This window comes from Rhinolophus sinicus, linkage group LG07, assembly GCF_036562045.2.
Source record: "Rhinolophus sinicus isolate RSC01 linkage group LG07, ASM3656204v1, whole genome shotgun sequence".
NCBI classification, from domain to species: domain Eukaryota; kingdom Metazoa; phylum Chordata; class Mammalia; order Chiroptera; family Rhinolophidae; genus Rhinolophus; species Rhinolophus sinicus.
The window spans coordinates 4982223-5003795 of NC_133757.1; the positions used below are offsets into that span (position 1 = coordinate 4982223).

The following is a 21573-nucleotide window of genomic DNA, read 5'->3' on the forward strand; positions in this document are numbered from 1 at the left end:
GAATTAGCAGCACATGCATTAAACAGGCCTTGATGTCATTACACTCACTGATCAAGATTCTGTATAGAGGAAAGCTGCACCTAAGCCACAAGGTCCCCTTCCAGAAGCTTCCTCCCAGGGTGCCGAGGATTTGTGGGTATGTAGTTCTTCTGCACCGACTCCAGAGGACCCATCATGTTTCTGCCGATTTCCCTTTTGCAGGCTACATTAGCAGGACGTTGTGGAACAGTTTGGATTTCCATCCTATTTGTCATGTTACACAGGAAAGCGAAATCCAGCTACAACAGAAAAATCTAGTAAGCCAGCTAATGCATTTCATTTAATTGACAGTGATTCTCAGTGACTCTTCTCGGCCCTTCCATCAGCAGACATTGTTTAAAAGGAGAGCTCCCCGCAGTCCATTAGGAAATAGGCAGAATACAACATATGCATACGAGAGTCATGACTGGTTATTGTCCGAACCTTGAAAACAAAAATCTGAAAGGATTACAGGACCGTGATCTGCAACTGGGAAATAAATTGTAAAAGATCTAAAGATAAAATCACCTGTCAATATACCCTGCTGAAGCCGTTTTCATTTTTGCGTAGAAAAGATTTTGCAGCTCCTGTGGGAATGTCCAAATGAATTTCAAGTATTAGAAAATGTCTTTATTCTATATCACTTTACGGAAGGCCTTCCTTTTATTTCCTAGCGGAGTTTATTTCCAAGGGACCACCATCGGCATGGCACCAATCATGAGCATGTGTACGGCGGAGCAGTCTGGAGGAATCGTCATGGTAAGTGAGCAAGGGCACCAGGACGCTGACAGCTGTGGCCACACCCATTCCCTGATGAGTCCCCAGGAAATCTCTACTTTCATCAGACTTCGTGACAATAGGTCCTTCTTGTTAACGCGTTTTAGATTTGATTCTACCTTCTAGGTCAGCTTATGGTCTTACATAGCCCACAATGTTGTAGGGGCTGTTTATAAAACATCAAGTCACACACAGGAAAGGTAAGTGTGTAAAAATAGCTTAGTGGGAACCAGTTTTCCCCTTTAATGGAGAAAAAGTTTCAACTGGGATTTCGGTCACAGCATTCCAATCCAGGAATTCCATCCCAGCACTGGGATCACCCAGGGCACTGGGGTTGCCCCCATCACTCAGCTTCTGGGATGGACTGGAGTGTCACCAAACATCACCGTGAGAGTGGTTTTCTGACGGTTCTGCTTCTAGACCCAATAGCCAAAAGTCTGAGGTTTTTAACTATTTACCACTGCAAATGCTTGACATACCTCCTAGCCAGTGTCCAATTTGTCTGTATAATAACCTTATTCTTGGAAGGCAGAGACCTAGGTTTATTGCTTTACAAGGATCGTTTTGTCATATATGGGCTATACGTGTTTGTAAAAGGAAATAAAATGGGAAGAATATTTGGGACTTGTTTCTTACGAATTTGAGAGGGAGGTAGATTTGCTAGGCTTCCCAAAGGGGATGCCTGCTCCACTCCATCAGATAATTAAAAGAAAGGTTTTCAGCCCAGGCTGGTGGCTGTCTCTGCTATGAAAATGCTGTGTCCCCTTTGCACCCGCCCTCAGACAGGGAGTATCCTCAGAGACCATTCCACCACCTCCATTAAACAAACGGAACCTTACCCTTCCAAGAAACCATGAATTCCTCCACATTTTTCAAACAGAACGCTTGTGAATATTCCGTGGTATTAAAGGATGGAAGGAGTGGTGTTCTGCTGACTATTACTTTCTTTCCACATACCGTCCAACCCAATCTTCCCAGTGAATATACACAGGGAGGTTTTCTGTCTTCGCTGGGCAGTGTTGGTAATTCACGTAAACATGCACCAGATGGACAGGCTGTTTGGAGGGCTTGCACCCACTCATTAGTTATCTGGCTTGAATGGACTACCCTCTGGTTTTTCTTGAACCTGGAAGCCCTGGATGTGCTCTCCACCATGGAAGTCATTGGAAAGTTTGGTTTTCGTTGGTGCCAGGTTCATTTCAAGTCAGATCCCAACTGTATTTTTACAGAGCAGCCTGTAAAGTTTTAAAAGGGAATCATTTTCTGTTTCATGGTTCCATGGTTGGTTGCTACTGACTTTGCCACTTAAAATTGGCACAAATGTTTTTTAGAGCTGAAACTGAATTCCTCATAAGCATGGGAGGTTCTGCCGCGATGTGGTACTTAAACATTTTTATAATCAATCTCATCATAGTAAGTGGCTTTCTTGAGTTCGTATCCCTGATTCTGTTTCCACACAAGCCTTGTATCAAGATTCCTTCTTTGAAGTCATACAAGGACACCTAATTTTTTTTTTTTTAATGGGTGAAAATGAATGTGGGAAATAAAAGCAAATATGTGGAGTACAGTAAGAATCAAGTCAAGGCCAAAGTTAATCAACAGGAAATACATTTGTTGAACTGGGCAGCAGTTAAGATCACCCTTAGACACATTCCTTGTTTTCTCCACATACAAGAGAAGCATCAAGTAGGATGAAGAGGCCACAGCTCCTTTAACTTCTATAAAATACACAAGACAAGCAAGATCAACATCTTGACCAGATCTAAAGCTTCCAGACCAACTTTCTCCTAGGCTGTCTCTGAAGTTAAGTCCACGGGTCTCACACGTGGCCATGCCTCGTTCAAGAACTTACAAATCTGAGAGGCAGGAAATCGTAGAGCAAGGAAGCAGGACTCCTAATCCAATTAAAATTCGAGTTCTGGTTCTGTTCCTCTATTTTCTCAAGATAGAGCCAATCATTAATCTTGATAACTTAAAAGCCATGCTTTGGTATTGCATTGGACTAAACCAGTCTTGGTTTTGGGATAATGCCATGAGTAAAGAAGTAGGTTTTTGGTTTTTTTCTTATTACAGGTGTAAACTGTTTATCAGAGTTTCTTAAGACATATTCCGTTTATAATCACCTCTATGTGAAAGAATGTAAAACAATTTGGCAATTAAAAGCAAACCAAGACATTCAGTGATGCTAAAGAATCAGAGGTAATTTTTGAAGAGTGAATTCCTTGAATTTTGAGCCAAAGCACGCGAAATTCAGCCCTTTATGTTCTGAGCTCCACTACATTCTCTTTGCCAGCGTGTGTTATTCTTGAGAATTGATTTCCTGAAACATATTTGTGAAGCTTCCTACAACAGGAAACTGCAAAACCCAAACAAAGTCATTTATTAGGAATTTCATCTATTCTAAGAATAACTTGGTTCCTTGACGTGCCATCCTTTTCTTAGACTAAGGACTAGTGAAAGAGACAGTTGCAGCTGTAACTACTAACACACCACTAAGATCTTATACACACAAACGCACCTTGATCACAAGGCCCCACAGAGTCTGTTTCAGGAATGATGCTTTCTCTAAAACACAGTATCACTGTTTCCTGGAAGCCTCTTGGAAAACGTCTTACCTTGTTCCTGAGTAGCACAAAGCAGGATTCAAATGAGGTACCTTCATTACTCTGAGGTGTGCAGGCCTTTTCCAAGACACAATTCATGGGCGTGATTCCTGCACATCACATCCACTAGTCAACTAATTTTGGTTTGTTAAAGTAAAGTAACAATATATCTTTAGTTAATTCTAATAACTATTTAGCCAAGCCAGCCATGCACTCCACTGAGTTCAGGTAGCCATGAAAGGCTTGCTGAGTGGAGAAACTGCCCCCTAAAAACCAAGCAAAAGGTTGAGTGAACCCCAGCAGCCAAAGTCAGGGTAGCAGGACACCTCCATCCATTTCCAAAGTCTACCTGACACGACAGAGGCCCTACTGGATGACATTCGTAATTCAATGAGTCTTCAAACGGATTGCTCAGTGTGGTTGGCATTTATTGTGAATTGTTGGGCATTTTCCAAGTATCCTTCTCTACCAAGTAGACAGGAAGAGGCTTGCTCAGTAATGGCTACTCAGGTCTTACTGAGGATGTCACAAAGTATGCTTCCCCTTACCAACTTCACGTCAGCAACATTTCAGTCATGGATAAAATGGTACTTTTATTCCCCACAAAGGAATGAGACTCTCTTCCCATGATGTAGGACAACTTTTCACTTCATTCAATAGAAGGGCGGTTTCTGGGGGATTGTAGGAAGCAGAATGGAGAAGGGTGCCTTGATTATCTCATGTGAAGACATAGGAATACATGAGCTATTCATTCCTCAGCAAAAGGCATCGCAAACTGGTTTAATAAAACATGTCAAATCTTTTTTCTAAGTTTGAAGGAAGTAATGGGGCTTTATATTGGTTCCTTGTTCTAGGGGAATGGATTCAGTCAAATGTGGAGGAAAGGTAAATGTGTGGGAAGAGGGCGAACTTGGAAATAAGGCCAAGGAGATGTGACCTATACATCTGTGCTCTTGTGTTTTCTTGGAGGACCATTCAGACAGCCCTCTTGGTGCGGCCGTGACCCTGGCACATGAGCTGGGCCACAATTTCGGGATGAACCATGACACACTGGAGAGGGGCTGTAGCTGCAAAATGGCTGCCGATAAAGGAGGCTGCATCATGAACCCTTCGACCGGGCAAGTACCAAGGCTTCCAGCTGCTTTTAGAGTTGGGCTTCAATTTGAAATGTGTATTGGGAAACAGCTAAGCAGAAAGCTCCCTGATTTTCTGGCCAGAGTACCCATGGAAGCTGCCAGAAAGAAATTTCTTTCCAAGTAGCAGGAGTGGACTGTGCTCCTCTGAGAGAGTCACAGACAACCAGATTCCAGTGCCACATAGTGGGGAGCAGACCTCATCCCTGAGAAGTGGTGGGGTGAGGGCTGCTTTTGTTTAGAAGTCACACATTTTCCTCTAGTCCCGGCACACCCAGCCATCTGAACTCCTGGTAAACTCACTGGGCAAGGTGGGCAAGGTGACATGGGTCTGTGTCCTTCAGAGGGTGCTAAGGAAGACGTGCTTCTGCCCTCAGCGTTGACCCTTGGGTGTATTTGAAGTGCGTCAGTATCTTGGGGATTTGTAGCGTTCACACCTCTGCTACCATATCACCTTATCATGTCTTAAAGTTTAAATGAAGTGACTTTTCTGTTTCAGTAAATTATGTTGTTTCATCTCATTCAATCCCTTTCTGGAACTCTAGACTTGGTTCACCCAGAAATGAAGGAAGACAGTTTCGTTATTGGAGCATTCAGATGAGGTGGAAATAGATGCGACTCTGAGTGATTACAAACGCTGATGTGTCCTTCCACCTTGAAGGGCCCGTCCCAAGCTAGAATGTTGTACCATGTCGGGTGTTCATTCATGAGGGAAAACAGCACTTATTCAAGGCCATCGTCTCTTGTAATTCCTGGGAACCATCCCAGCACGTATCTTCATAGCACTTCCCAGGCCGAGGCTGCTCTCTGGGTTTGCTGACAGGGACCGTTGGGAGCAAGAAGTAAGTGCTAACTGACAGCCTGAAGTCTGGCCTCTGTGAAGACATTCATGGTGTGAGGGGAACCCCTGCCAAACAGGTCTCAGAGTCCCAGAAGGGGGCTGAGTTGTGGTTATGCTTTTGGGAGCAACAGCCTTGGGGGCCTCCTGTCTAAAGGCTTGTAGGGCGTCAGGTTGCCCCGAGAACAGAGACTGGCAGAGCTGCACGCTCACATCCTGGGTGTTGTCACCTCATGTGAGCGGTGGGCGGGGCTTCTTGTTACAGCAAGGCCCTGCTTCTTCCGTCTGTCCCTCCCATCAGCGCAAAGCTGTCGGGGCATCTCTGGCTCCTGCTTCCATCTTAAGCACAATTCAAGGGAGTCACAAAGACCTAGTAGTTCCACTCTTGGTCTCTAACCCTGTGATGACCTGGGCCTGAAGTGAAAGTATCTTGGGCCAACACCAACAGGAAGTAAAATATTGCAAACTCTAGATACCAATAAGTAGAGTTCCCCAAAAGGGAGACAGGTCACTAGTGTGCGCCTTGTCATTCAAAGAGTCCAGGCTGAGGCATAATAACTGTTGGTTGGGCATTTGGGACAAACAATTCCTTCCTAGGGTGTGAGGTTGGCCAGGGGTCTGTGGGTGTCTTCTGTTTCCAATAGTCCACCAGTGCAGTGGAGCCCAGCACCGCTGGCCAGTGAGCTGTGTGAATCTCAGAGAATGAGGTTGGTAGGACGTTGACGTGCAACTTCCTACATGCTTTCTCCTCGTTGATGAATTCAAAGTGGCCACAGAAATTCACTCTGTGCTTAATTTTCCTGAATATCATCAAACAGGCACAAACACATCAGACTACAGCTGACCCTTGAAAAACGTGGGTTTGAACCACGCAGGTCCACTTATACGCAGATTTTTTTTAAAAATAAGTATATAGTCAGCCCTCCGTATGCCTGTGTTTCGCATCCACAGATTCTACCAACTGCAGATCGAAACTGTGTTTTCCATCCGAGCTTGGGAATCTGCGGATGTGTAGGGCTCACTGTACCTATGGTTTTATATAAGGGACTTTGCTATCTGCAGGACAGGGGTGTCCTGGAACCAATTCCCCATGGATGCCAAGGACAACTAAAGTATTTGGGGAGTCAAAAGTTATATGCAGATTTTGAATGCTCAAGGTGCAGGGTGGGGGTGTCAGCTCCCCTATCCTTACATTGTTCAGAGGTCAAACCCAGTACATGCCTCCAGAAGTGCTTCCCAATGACTAAGAAGATTATGTTGCTAGTCAATATCATTAATCCTTTTGAACTCTTGATAAAAGAGAGGTGGAAAAGAGGAAAATCTAGACGGGGAACACTGGAATGGGGTCGAAGGGATCTGCTGGCCCCAGTTCTGACACCACTTGTTTTTGGTAATACAGGCAAGTTAGCAGCCCCTCTGGCTCTTATGTCCTCATCAGTAAAATAAATCAATCCATCCTTCTTTCCTTCTTTCCCTCTTTCCTTCCTCCCTCCCTCCCTTCCTTTTCTTCCTTCCTTCCTTCCTTCCATCAGTCCATCCACCCACCCACCCATTCTTCCACTTATTTGTTCACATATTAAATAAATATTTTTGACTCCTGAGCTTGTTGTGGGAAATGCACAGATGAGGAAGACCCTACAGCTCTAAAAATTGTATGACTCTGGAGGCACAATAGCAAGGCATACTTTCTGGTACTCTCCATAGTATTGTGTTAAGCCCTTCAAACTGGAAAGTGTTCATGGCGGTGTTTATGGATACAAGCCAAATTACCCTGGAGATATTTGAAAACTGTAGGTAGAAATGGTATTGTTAAGAGCTCAGCAAATCATTTAAAAGGCTTTTTTTTTTTCTTACCAGGGTTTGCTAATAGCTTTTACTTGATTTATACCTTATTAGCGATTTCTAACTTTTCTCCTTTGCTGAGCTTGTGCTTTTGTATAAATCTTTTCTGTTTGGTTCTCATTTATGATCCCACATTCCTGTCCAGAGAGTGGTGTTTTTAATTTTCTCAGATGGAAAGAAACTTCCTAAGCAAGTGGGTGAATTAATCAGAAAAGCCCACAGTGCAGGGAGGTCAAGCTGCCCGGTCCACCTTTTGCCATCCGTCACCCATTGCAGAATTTTCAGGCTGCTTTTAATCTCCGCTATTGTCTCAATGTGGTCATTCTCTTTCCTCACAGGGTCCCACGAGAGTGGGAGAGTGGATTAAATGAGATCATGTGTCTTTGTAAGTTGTAAATCACTCCCCAAATATATGGCAGTATTATTATTATTATTATTTAGCTCACAGGGATGTTGGAACTATTGAAAAGTGAAAGGCCTTTCTCAGAATTCCTGCTCATAGTTACTGGAAAGCACTTTAATGCTATGGAACGATCTTTCAGTTTCTGTGTGAATGGCTCCTTTGAAACTGGCCCACGTCCAAACACCAACCTTCCTCCTGACTCCCCCCCCCCATTACTGATTCAGGCATGAGTGGCAAATGTTAAAAATGTTATTTAAGTCTTAGCCCCAGAGGTGACTTGCAAAGACATGAATCAGTGACCACTTTAATGATACCAAAATCTCCCAGAATCAGAAAGAACCGAGTATTGCCCATGACCGAAAGGAAAAGTGCATCCCCTGATATACCTTGTTTATTCTTGATCAAAACATTCCAGAATCCGAACTCTGAGAACATTCACCAACTGCCATCATTGACAAATTGGACCCAAAGGCCTGAAAATACTGGGAGCGAGTGGAGTTCTTTTAAACATGGCTGTCATGACTTCAGTTGCGTGTGACGGGCATGGTCAGGGGGTCTCCCTGTATCATTAATTACTGCACGTCTCTGATGTGTGTGAGAGTGTGTGTTTTATGTCTCTGAGGAGTTAACATTAAGAGCTGTCTTGGAAATTACTCTTTGGCAAAAGCAGTAGCTGGGGATTCATGTAGGAGTTTAAACTCAATTGAGTCCATCTATTCACGAGCTTCCTGGAGCATTTGGTCTTAAGGGGTTGAGGACTAAGTATGCCACATTTAAGAGAGTAAGAAAAATGTAAATAGTTTGAACACTTTGGAAAACAGTATTTAGCATAGTAGTAAGTATCACTTGCTAGAGTGTGTGTGGTGGGGGGAAGCTATATTAATATTCAAACATTACTCCCCAGCTTCCTTTATTTTTTTTTGCAAAAAGTTTTCCGTTAAAATGAGATTGGAGTAATAGAGCCATTTCTTGAGGGCAATGCAGCTGAATCAGCTTCTGCAACTTATTACGCTCTTTGACAGGGGTTGGGGTGACGACCGTGGACATGACAGATTCGTTTCTTGCCCTCGTGGAGCTAGCGTTCTAGTGAGGAGGAGAGAATTGACGACCAGTAAGTGCTGTGAAGGGAGCAGATGGAGAGAATGGAAAGGAGACACAGGGGCTGGGGCCTCCAACTTTAACCGGAGGTTTAGAGAAGACTTCTGTGTGGAGGTGACATTTAAGTGAAGATCAAAAGAAAGAGGGTGACAGAGAGCCTGCGGGGTCACAGAAGGATGGGATCTTGGGTGCAGAGGGTACTGAACAAAGGCTTTGAAGGGGGACGCATTGCCGACCGGAGGCCAGTGGCCTGTGGGGGCTGGATCAGAGCGGGGTGGGGGCTGGGAAAGTGGTGCTGGTACTGCTGGAGAGACGGACGGGTGTCCAAGCCCACAAAGCCCAGTGTGCGCAGTCGGGTCATGGGTTCTTCCCCAGGGCAGTGAGAAGTCACTGGAGGGATTTAGGTAAGGCAGTGATAGGGTCGGATTTGTCTTTTAAGATTTCTCCATTCTTAAGACCATCACACAGCATCTGAGCTAGTAAGTATAGCTTGCCAAATTGAGGGGCTTACTGTCTGTACAAGAAAAAGAAAGGAAGGGAGGGAGGGAAGGAGGGCGAAAGGAAAGAAGGAAGGAAGGAAGGAAGGAAGGAAGGAAGGAAGGAAGGAAGGAAGGAAGGAAGGAAGGAAAAAGATAGATGGGCTTCCTGTAAAAAAAAAAAGCAATAGTATATAAACTGTCATTTCGGTTCAGTGTAATTAATAGGTTTGCAATCCATTCAGAAGGATCCTGCGTGAGCGTACCAGGGGCACCTCACACTCAGCTCTCCAGTCCTTACACGTGATGTAAGAGATTCTTTTCTGCTGAGGGTTTCATGTTGCCCCTCCCACAGTGAGCGTCCGTTAGGACTGTACTTCAAAGAACCACGGAAGAGCAGTGCCACACTCTGCGTGTATCTAAAACGCATCACTGCCATTGTTTTCATGCTGATGCTAAGATTACGGGTTGGGGCTGTTTGGGTTTCGTTTTGTCCAGACTGGCAAACGGCTCCTGAGGAAAGAATGTGCCTCCGGCCGCCAGTGGGGAGAGAGCAGTTTGTGGAGCGCCCAGGAGAATGAGGGCTGAGAAAACGAGCAAATGAGGGTGACCCCTGGCTCCCCAGGCGTGTGAATAATTTACATTAAGCTGCAGTTGGACGTTCAGGAATAACATCTACAACTAGCTCAAATAACCGTGTTTAAGGAGAAAGCATTGCCATCCTCCTTCCTCTGAAGTGTGTATAATCGGCTCATTCAATTCCATTTAATTCAATTCAGGAAACATTTATTGCATACCTACTTGCTACACACCTGTCTGGATGTGGGGCACATCTGGAAGGCCTCCACCCAAGTTCAACCCTCTCTAAGGAAAACCAAGATGACATGGGCCCTCCTCTGACTCAGGACCAGCCCACTGTGGGAAATAGGGCTCTGTGACCAATCACAGCAAACCACTCATTACTCAACCAATATTTACTGTGTGCCTATGTTCCAGATCCTAAGGAGCAGCGTGGGGGCGTAGACACAACAGGCAGCAAACTTGACTTCTAGGAGCTCATATTGCGGTGGGGATGACAGGCAAGTGAACTGATGATTACAGACTGGAAGCTGAGGGCTCTTAGGGGGACATTTCTGGGTGCCATGGGAATCATTGCGGGGCATCTCGTGTAACCTATTGACACAATCCTGGGCATCATAGCATCTCGTCTATAGATATTTCAGTGTGTGCCTCTAAAAAAAAATGAGAAAATTTTAAACATAACCATGATAGCATTTCACACCTTTTAAAAATGAGCAGTAATTCATCGTGAACGAGGAGCAAAGGTTGGAAGGAGGTGTTGGGCAGGTGACACATTCTGGACTAAAGTCCAGTCTGAACCGATCCTTGAAGTATTGAGTAGGGTTAGGCGACCCTCCTGCGAATTCCTACTGTGTTTCCCCGAAAATAAAGTCTAGCCAGACCATCAGCTCTAATGTGTCTTTTGGAGCAAACATTAGTATAAGACCCGGTCTTATTTTACTATACTATAAGACAGGGTATAATGTAATATAATAAATATATAATATAATATACCAGGTCTTATATTAATTTTTGCTCCAAAAAGCACATTAGAGCTGATGGCCTGGTTAGGTCTTGTTTTGGGGGAAACACAGCAGCTCCTATTATGGGAAAACCGGATTTCTTTTTGAGGCGGTCTCTATCTTCAAAGGACTAAAATGATTTATACTTATCAGTGAAAATTTCCCCAGAGCTTTGGATGTGGTGGGAATTGATAGAAATTAGATGTATCTGGAAAGTCTGTAGTCTTTGTAGAAGTTGCAGAAGTCAGTGCAGGATACACACTTAATTAACACTCACCTCCTTTTGAACTTTGAGGAACTGAGATCATGAAATACATTTATCATAAAGGGATTTTACAAGAATGGGATCGGGGGAAATTATTTTGCCCTGTCAGCTCTTCATTTGATTTTTTTTTTTTTTTCTCAAATGAAAAGTTTAAGATAGTCTTTACTTCCTTCTTCAAAGTGTCAGGGGGTGAAAAATGGAAATCTTTATGTACAGAGGGAAAAAAGTAGGAGGAACAGTTCCAAAACGAGGAACTCTAGTAAGAGGAACACAGTATTGGTCAGGATTAATTAAAGTATCCAACCAGAGCAAAGACGTTGGCTGCATCCCGAAATTAGCATAAAGGAAACATGACAGTTCAAGAGGACATGACGATACAGGGTATGCGCTTGTTCCCCTCCGTGTAATTAGATGCTGCTCACTGGAGACAAAAGCCTTTGTCTGCAACTAATGCAGAGGTGGAATACTAAAAGTCACTGCTCCAGGGCAAGGTAGAATTGTCATCCCCTCTTACGCTGGACACCGCACAGAGGTCAAGCTAGGGAGACAGAGCTATGTGGCCACCGTTCCTTGAATATCCAGTTTGGGGGAAATGAACGTAGGCAAACCTGACTTTGACCCTAGAGGATTGCCTTCTGGATGTCGTGTTTCATCCGTAAACAGTGAGAGATGGGTGTCACTATACCCATTTGAAAGATAAGGGAGCTGGAGCTCAGAAGCTTAAATGAATTGCCTATGCTTTCAAAGCTACCCAAGTGGAAGCCCCAGTGTAGGGGGCTGAGGTGCCGGGAGCCACCTGCCTCCCCTACTTTTCCCCTTCCATGTTACTTGTCTCAAGTAAAAATTTACAGCAGCCCTAAACCTCAGGAAGAAGAGCAAGGCTTCTGTCCTGGGATACAGGCCAGAGAAAAATGTGCTCAGCTTCCAACTGCAGGCTTGAAGGGAGCTCCCTGTGGCCAGGCTCCGTGCAGCGAGGCTGATGACACTGGGCAGCCATGCTGTCCCGCCTCCGAGTGTGTGTGTCACATTGGGTATGTTGCCATATATGGGCTTCATGTGGGGCCTGAGGCCTTCTCAGTACAGAGCAGTGTCCCTCTGCGACTTCTGGGAAACAGGAAGGGCTGCCCCATTTTTAAGCCATTTAGTTCTGCAAACCTCCTTCAACTTACGTTATAACAGCAGCGAATGACTGCCTGTCATTCCTCATTAATCCAGCATTTTATTTGTGGTAGAACATGTGTGAAGACAGTACAGCTGAAATTCTGCCACTCTTTTCTCCCTCCACGCCCCATGGCTTCCTCCTCTACCCAGAACTTGTGGTATGGAGGCCCCAGTGTGCGGTCACGGGTACATTCTGGGCCTCTCTGCAATCAAAAATATCCAGAACGACCCACTTTAAACTCTACTAGGTCACGAATTGTCTGTTTACTTCATTGCTAAATCCCCAGCACCTAGAACAGTGCCTGGCACATAGTAGTGTTCAATAAATATTCCTTTACTAAAATAATAGATGGATGGATGGATGGATGGATGGATGGATGGATGGATGGATGGACAGATGGATGATGGATGAGTATATGGGTGGATGGGTGATTAAGTTGATTGTGGATGGATAGATGATGGTGGTTGGATGGATGGATGGATGGATGGATGGATGGATGGATGGATGGTAATTACAACACAATCAGATGTATACAGAGTGAGGCCATCCTTTTGTGTAATAGCTAACTGTCTGGGGGAGAAGATTCTGAGGCTGCTTTATAGTAACTCTAGCATTTACAGTAACATTGCTGTTTTCATTTCTTGTATATCCCACATCATTCTGCAATGGGTTTACAATAGCTTACAAGAATAGATACAACACAATAAACAGAAAACCAAAAATAAAATAAAAAGTGAGGGCTGAGAAAGTTCCCCAGGTAAATAGGTGGCTGAATCCATGGTGGCGGGGGCGGGGGCGGTTGGTAATACTCCATGGAGATCAGGCTGACAGGAGCAATTTGTTTTCAAAAAGTGGAGTCCTTCAGAAGTGGCTTCTCCTAAAAGCCTTTGCTTCACTTAGCTAAAGTAGGGGGAGAGGGCCGGAAATATAAAAACTAACCATAGTTGTAAGGTAGGACCCTAGAGACCTCCTAGACCACTCTCCAGTTTACAAAGAACTTCCCCATCTCCTTTCGCACTTAATTGTCATAGCCCCGAGAGGAGAGAGTGAATACAGAGAGTCACCTCCATTTTACAGATGAGAAAAGTGAGGTTCAGGAGGGCCAGAGGACCCACAGTTAGTCAGGATCACATCAAGATGTCAGCTCACAGCTTCTGGCTTGCGGCTTCTGACACATTCCTTGGCTCCTCACTGAGTGTCTGTGAGCAGAGAAGCTGTCGGATCCCAATCACTGAGGTGGCGGGAGGAGGAAGGGGGCCAGCCCTGCACCACTCTTGGGTTCCAGTTTGCCATGACGACAACCCCAGCGTCAGGAGCTCAGTGAGGCAAGAACAGTGCCCATGCAGACTTCAGCCCTCGTTGGGCAGCTTGGAGGTCTATCCACCATGACCACTCTTTCTATCATATTTGATTCGAAGTGTCTTCCCTGTGACAGACTTGCAGTCAGCAGGAGCAATTGGCAGGACCTCTGCAGGTCGTCTCCTGGGGTAGGGGGAAAGGGCGGAGTTATCCTGGACTGTTAGCTGTCCCTTGTTAACCTCTGGATCTGTCTGTGTCTGTCAGAGCCCCGGCCTGGGTGTGCCCCCCGGCGCAGCAGCCTTTTCTTAGAACAACTGAGACATTCGTCTCAGACACCCCCTCTGATGAGCTGTGTCCCTTTAGTGTGGCTCTGGGTCCCCTGTCCTTGAGTCCCTTGCCTTTCGGGACTGGGCTTAAGAGAAAATAGTCACCCAAGCACAGCAGTGAAAGGTCTACTCTCTGCTCTAGAGGCTTCCTGTGCACCACTCGGTCCAGGCTCAGTTGGTAACTTTCGTTATTAGAAATCTAGGAAACTACATTTGCACTTTAATTGGTTTCCAGGAGGAGGAGCAGAGGTCAGAGTTCGCGGGTTAAAAACGTGAATTATAGCGTGCCACAGATGGCTGCTTTCTGGGCCCCACGGGTTCTCTATTCACAATGGACATGTCCTACTGAGGACAGTTTTGATCATTTGCTCCTGGCCTGGTGGTGTCCTTCACCGTCTGCGGTCCATCTGGCAGACCCATGTGGTCAGCGTTCCTTTCTTGGAGTTGACAGGAGGAAGAGTTCTCCCTGTGGGCTCACCCTGGGTTCTGTTCTATTGTGTGAGCCAGGGTCCTCAGTGTCACGGCCAGGGCACCCTCAGCTGGGCAGAGTGGACGCAGGTCTGCCTCCATGTCCCATCACACCCTGGAGGAGCCCGGCAGACTGGCACTACTGTCCAGGAGGGTGACTGTCTTCTCTGCCCACAGCCTGTCGGGGCCCGAACGGGCTCACAACCTCCCTGATGTGAGTGCAGTCTGGCCGGTGCTTGACTCCGGGTGTGCTGGATAAATCCTGAGACCCGGTCTTTGTTTGCCATTACACCAGAAGTGTTCAGGAAGGTGCTGGAAGGGAAGCTCGGAGTAATGTGCAGGACTGCGGGGCTGGCTTTTACCTACATCTGCCTCCAGGGAGCCCAAGGCACCTGGGTAGCTGCCCATCTCCTCCATTGATGCCAATGCTCCTGGCTCAGCCATTTGTGCCAGGTCATGCCTGAGGCTGCCCTGGGGGTAACTCCTGGAGGCCTCCTGACTGCCCTAGAGGCAGTGTGGTTGTTCATGTCCAAGAGCTGCGTTTTCAGTCCTGACTCTGGAACCACGTGACTGTGGCAAGGTACCTGACCTCGCTGAGCCTTAGTTTCCTCATCTGTGAAATGGGAAGGACACAATTGGACTCACAGGGGTGACTGTGACGCACAAAGCTTCCGATCCACAGGAGGGGCTCACTAAAGAACGGACTGCTCTTAATGTGTATACTCATTATCCCTGACGTGCAAGGTGATGTGACATCAAAAGCCCCTGAAATGGGATGACCTCCAGGAGCGGCACCTGAGTCCTGCCAGGCTGCTGAGTACAGATGCCCCCACCCATCCCAACAGGGCAGTCTTCACGGTTGCACCTAAATTCTGTGCATTTGCAAGTTTTTATTCCTGTGCATAATCATGAAAAACCTAAAGATTTTTCTGACGATGGCCCTGGAATTCTTGGTTTGAAACATGACTGAGCAAAGTCCATCCCAACTGTGTTCTCTTGCACCCTCTTGCCCCTATTTCAGTGGGCCTCGCGCTCACCTAGGAAGAGAAGATGGTCGCATGTGGGGCTCATGCTCCTGGAGGGACTAGGAATAAATAGCACTTGTTCTGAGCTGTGAATGAGTGCGTTGTTTTTGAACACATCTTCAAGCCGGTTGTGGTATCGATGATAAAGAGTGAATTGTTAGATCATGTTCTCAGAGCACAGCGGCTGATCCAGTCTGTTTGTGGCCATATTCCACTCTGAGCTTGGTGCCTGGCCTTGGCCTTGGAGTAAAAGGACAGAAGAATGCATGGGGAGAGAGGGGGGGTTTGGGGGAAGACATTTGGAAGAAGCTTCCAGGAACTGAAAACAGCCATAGCTGCACGGCAGGTAACAACCACCTAAATGCGTTTTTGTTTGTTTTTAGTTTGTTGATAGTTTGGTTGGTTGGTTGGTTGGTTGTGTTCGTAAATTCACATTCTGGGTGAGTAGTGTAGCCCAGACCTTCCAGAATGGAGCGGGGTCTCTTTCTTCTCTGTGTGTATCAAGTTGAGGGATCATACTTAACTGCCTGATCACTCCTTTGCCTCCTGAATTGTTTTCCTCTCAAGTGTACTTATGATTTTACAGTGTAAAGATTGCTGTGTTTGGGCTACCCTTATAATAAATTCTGCAGCATATCAGAAACGTTGCCAAATGCTAGAATATTCAAGTCAATCATTTGAAATAGCCAAAGTGGCAACTCTAAATGAGAAAACTAAATACACATCTTTTTTGTAGAAATATTGGCAACTAGCACCTCACGGTTCTTTGAAGTTAACCAAAGACTTTCACATTTTTTGTTTGAAGCTCATTGAGCCTCACCCTCTGCGTGTGCGGTGGTTATTACCCCATTCTATAGATGTGAAAACTGAGGTTCAGATTGAAAGCTTTAGGTTTAGTAGATGAGGTGCTCAGACATGGTCTTCCAATTCTGATTCTTCTCCACATCCTGCAGGCCACACACCCAGTGCAGAAGAGCCCCCCAGGGCTGCTGAATCTGTCACTTCTGCTATCAGGAAGAAAAAAACAAAAACAAACAAAAAAGGCCTCCATTTTAGTCTACAAAAATAAATCAGTGCGAAGCAGGATGTCAGCAATGTATTTTCCAAAACCGGTTAACCCTCTACTGTTTAATTATTTATCGGCTGTGGAATATGTAAGGTTTTTATTATTATTATTATTCAATTGATTTAAACAGAGAAATCTGGATGGCTTCCCGTCCATCCCTGTTTCCTGTGACATTGGCTTTTCCTGTCACACAATTGTGTCAGCTCCAAGGAGTTCTCAGCAGCTGCCTAGGCTGTGTCATCCTTCTTCCTCCGGTCAATCCCATTTCTTTCCTGCAGTCCCCACATGGACTGATGTAACCCCCGAGCGTGGAGCTGTAGAACCCGGACTCTTTGGGACCCAGCACACATTTATTAACGAGGCAGCAGAGTCAACAGAAACATCGAGAACAGGGACCTGTAGCCCCAGTGAAGCCAGCGGATTACAGCTGCTTTGCCTGGCTGCCTCATTTCCAACAAGAAGAGCAGTTGTCTCTGAGTAATTCCCAGAGAGCTTTCACAGGCAGATAGCTCCTGACCCCGTGTCAAAGTTGATAAATTGGCTTAGTGTGATTCACCCCAAGGATACAGCCGTGACGCGCACAATGGACTCCTCCAAGAAAAGAATTTTGTGACTACAGACTTGTCAAAGTCAGCGTCACCCCTAATAATGTTTTCCTTGGCAGCTTCGTAATGGCTAAAATACTACGCCGCGACGGCGTTTAGGGTGGGAAGCCGTAAGGGGCATTATTCCTCTTTTGAAAAGTGAATTTTGTATGTTGTTTTATTTCCCCAAATCACCCAGCTGTTTCATCCCCTTCTTATTTCTAACCTTGCAATCAGCCTGGTAAATTTGCCCCCAAGGGTCCTTGGGAGCTAATCTTAGAGAAAACAGTGATGTGTGGAACAGAAGAGGTCCCATCTGAGCCGGAGCCAGTCACTCTCGCTCGGTTGCTGAGAGAGACTGTCTGCCCGGGAGCCAGGCAGCATTTCTTTCTGGGTCCGAGGTACAATCATTTTAAAGCGTTCTCGTGCCAAAGGAAAGTATCGTGAGAAGGGGCATCTTTTCTGAATAATTCTCCAGTTTCACTGCTTTGCACCGGTTTATCAGTGCTGTACATCAAATCAGTTAGCTGCTGTCTTGACGTATTTGGGATAACTTATGAAAAAGCATTAAAAAGCACACTGGGCTGAGCTTGCGAAAAGCTGTGACAGAAACTGAGGCTTGTTTTTTTTAACTACTGACGTGCCCTGCACAGTGTCTCATCAGCAGCTGCGGGGCCCAGTTCAATGTCCTTTTCATCAATGCTCCAGGGACTAAAGCTATAAAATAAGAAAGGAACAGTAGGAGCCAAAGGAACAGGTTAGAATTGCCTTGCGCTGGAATTTGAAGCAAGCGGAAGGCATTTGCTTCAGAATAGAAACAACACTGTTCACAGTCAGAACCTTTCCTGGCACCTTAATTAGTATACAGTACGATGAGTCAGTTACTCTGCTGTAACACTTGTGATATCCGACAATTCATTCATGATTTGAACTCGGCTTTCAGAGACAGTTCATGAGACTTTAGAGCATCAGGTTTTCAGAGGGCTGTCCATTGAGTTTTTCTTAGGCAATGGAACCACAGTGAAAAACAAAACTGTTTTCTAATTTAAGTGCATGCATGTGACCTGTGAGGAGCCTATATTATACTTCTTAATTTCTGACACAAATAAGTGGACTTGTCCATATATTATCTTTACGATGTTTGGATTTTAAATCTAGGTCCATTGTTCCCAAACGTTAATTTGGATTAATTACTTAGACTGTCAACTGATGAGCCCTGTTGTGATATAATCTCACTTCCAATGGAATGTCATTCAGCCATAAAAAAATGAAGTGCTAACACACTACCACATGGATGAACCTTAAACACATGATGCTGAGTGAAAGAAGCCAGACGTAAAAGGTCACGTGTTACAGGATTCCATTTATAGGAAATGTACAGATTAGTAAATCCATAGAGACAGAAAGCAGATTGGTGCTTGACAGGGACTAAGAGGAGGGGAGAGTGAGGGGTGACCACCAAATGGGTCAGAGGTTGGTGTGTTTTTAGAGCCATGAAAATGTTCTGGGATTAAATAGCGGTGCTGATACCACACCACTGTGAATGTGCCAACAGCCACTGGACTGTATGCTTTCAGTGGTGAGTTTCATGTCATGTGAATTTTACCTCAGTTAAAACAAAAATCATCAGGAAAGCTTATTAAAATACATGGTCTTGGGCCTTACCCCTGAGTATTTCTGCGTCTGGGTGGGGCCTGAGCATTTGCATTTCTAGGAAGTGGCTAGATGACGCTGAAGCTGGGAACCACCTTTGTGAACCTCTAATCCAAGCAGGTGGCAGGTAATGGAAGGATTTGTCCTTCAGATTTAAATCAGTTCATCAAGGGTCACTGGTCACTGTCCACGTTTCAGCAGTTCCCTGTGGCTGGCCCGGCACTGAGCTGAGCATCAATAAAGAAAATACAGCTTTTAAATAACTGAATTGGAATCACATCTAGTCTCTGTCATCCCCTGTGAACTCTGTATCAAGTCCCTTCACCCCGTTTGCAAAGTGGGCATAATAATACCCATCTCAATGGATTGTTTTGAAATAAGTAGAAAAAAAGAAAAAAATATATTACTAGGAGAAACTTTGCCCACCATATCACCTAGCTTAAAGCAGGTTCTCAATAAATAATTATTTAAAATATCTATCATATAGAAGTATCTAAGTTAAATATAACTATATTATAATTATAGACAATTTTATATTTTTAATATAATTTCTATGTCAGATACATTATATGTGATTTTATATACTTCGTGTTATTTATGTGGGTAAATAGGCATGATATATTTATTTTTATGTGTAAATGTATTTCCATATTTATATGGATGGAGAGGCAGTGTGGGGAGTTGGCGTGTCCAATAGTCAGTCCCCTTGGCAAAGGCCCCGCAAGGGGACAGTGAAAAGAGCTCAGGCCGTATGTGAATCATCTTGGGATCCTCCTCAGAGCTTTGTATGTAACAGACACTTGGAAGTTAGTTCTCGAGGGAATGCGTGGATGACTGACTAAATGAAGGCATAGTGAACGTGCTCCCCAAAAGGTCGACTTTTGCTGTCAGCTGTCATCCAATGTTCGGACATAGAGCTGGGACCTAGGGCGCAGCACGATGAGCTTGGCGGTACCAAGCATCTTCCCGACGTCATTCTCTTCTGTGTGGCTGAGATGGAGAAGTAACAGTCTTAATAATCACTGTGCTGACAAGTCCTGTCCATGGATTCCTGGCATCCTGCTGGCAAGTGCATCCATGCTCGCTCGTGGTCCATTGGCGCGTTTTTCATGCAAACCCATGAATTGTTTTTGGACTCCTTAGGCCAATGGTCAACAACATCTATTGTGCACGAGCCACTGTGCAACCAGTGACCATTTGGATATAAAAGGTATTCAAATATGTGTAGATTCGGGTGGTGTTGTAATTAGGGGAATCTAATACTTGGTCCTATCAAATTTCCCGATCTTTTGAGACTTGAAATTATTGTGGATCACTAACGGCTGTTTATTGGGGGAGGGCCATTGGGTTAGATATAATTTTTAGATACTCTTAATTCCTACACACCAGTCAACTGGGAGGATGGCAGCAGGTTAAGGGAGGTGATGAGCAGACCCTTGTTTGTCAATCAAAAGTAGTTTGGTTTAAAAAGGGAGGAAATAATACGAGTTTGCAGTTCTTATGAAAATAACTTCAGTCATTATCAGTCCCTGGTCCATGCAGGACAAAACCCCTTCTCCCATTTAATGATACTCTATGCTAGTCTTTTTACCATGACCTCAGCATGACCTTGAGTGGCTTAGGGGCCCTCTCTGCATATGTGTTATTGAAAGAAGAGCCTGTTTCCGTGTTAGTGAACAAATTCCTCTAGGCCAGTCACACCTGTCCTACACCTTTGCCCAGCTCTGCCCTCTGCCTGGAACGTCTGTCTCCAGATGTGCCCACAGCTTGTTCCCTCACAGCCTCCCAGGGAGGGCTCAGATGCCTTCCCCCAGTGAGGCCCTCCCTGAACACCCCCCACACACATCCTCTCCCCCAGCCTGTTTTTTCTCCTTAACACTCATTCCTTTCTAACACACTTAATTTACTCCCTTATTTTGTGATTATCTGTCTGCCCCCCTGCAAGACAAGCTCCATGACGGCCAGGATTTCTATATGTTTTGTTTATTTCCATATCCCCAAAGCCTGGAACAGTGCCTGGCACATAGTAGGTGTTAAATAAATATTTGCAGAATAATTGAATGATGAGTGACAGTTGGCTCTGCTTTTCTGCCTCTTAAGCCTGACTTCCTCTAAATGCCCAAGTAGGATTTAGGAATATTCTAAATCAAAGTAAAATAGTCACCTGTCTTCCCTGATGAGAACTCACGAAAGGAGGGAATCAGCAAAGACACTGTACAGGGACAGAACGCCCCTTGGTCTCACCGCCATTTGTCATCTAAAGAGAGTTCTTGGCTGAATACAGAGGCGTTTCTCCATCCTGGCACAGAGGAAATGGTAGGAATGCTGCTGGGCCAGTCCTCGGGAAGGGCAGGCAGGTTTGGGGAAGGACCGCTGGCCTTCCCAGCAGGCGGCACTGGGTCACTCTGAGCAAGTCGGAAAGGCCCCAGATTGGAGGGAAAGTGGACCCAGTCACGTGTGCCCATGGCAGGAGCTGTGAGCCGGCAGTTGTTGGAGGTTGTAATGGTGCCGACTTTGAAAGCAGCTGGCACCAGGTGAGACCAGGCCATGTGGGGTGAGGCCCCGCTCTGAGCTGTCCATGGGAAAGGAACTGACTCTGTCGGTGAAGTCATCACTGCCACATTTGGCATCTATTTGAGGGGCATTACCACGTTGTTGTTAAAACAAAGGCAGCCTCAAGGAATTAATGCCTGGACGTAGTTCCTCGGCGCAAGGTTGAAAACCTATGAACCGTATGGATGTTACTTATCCGTGATTCTAAGTGAGAGATCATTTTTAAAGCATTTGGGGTTTGTCTTTCAACAAAATAAGGAGCTAAGAGAAGCAGAAATGTGTTGTTACACAGATCGCTATACCTGTGTCTGAAAACACACAACTATAGTTGTGTCAACAACGATCTATCCTGTTTGTGTCTCCCAAACACTCTGAAGTTTAAACCCTGGACTTAAACTGAT

At 45.3% G+C, this 21573-nt stretch overlaps 1 protein-coding gene across 1 annotated transcript in view; it reads left to right on the plus strand.

Annotated features, from left to right (window-relative positions):
* ADAM12 (ADAM metallopeptidase domain 12) overlaps positions 1-21573 on the plus strand; it is a 324013-nt gene that overhangs the window by 248550 nt on the left and 53890 nt on the right. Inside the window, exons 10-11 of the mRNA XM_074338816.1 lie at positions 693-777; positions 4368-4516. Coding sequence (XP_074194917.1) covers positions 693-777; positions 4368-4516 — 234 coding nt within the window. The remainder of the gene's footprint in view (positions 1-692; positions 778-4367; positions 4517-21573) is intronic.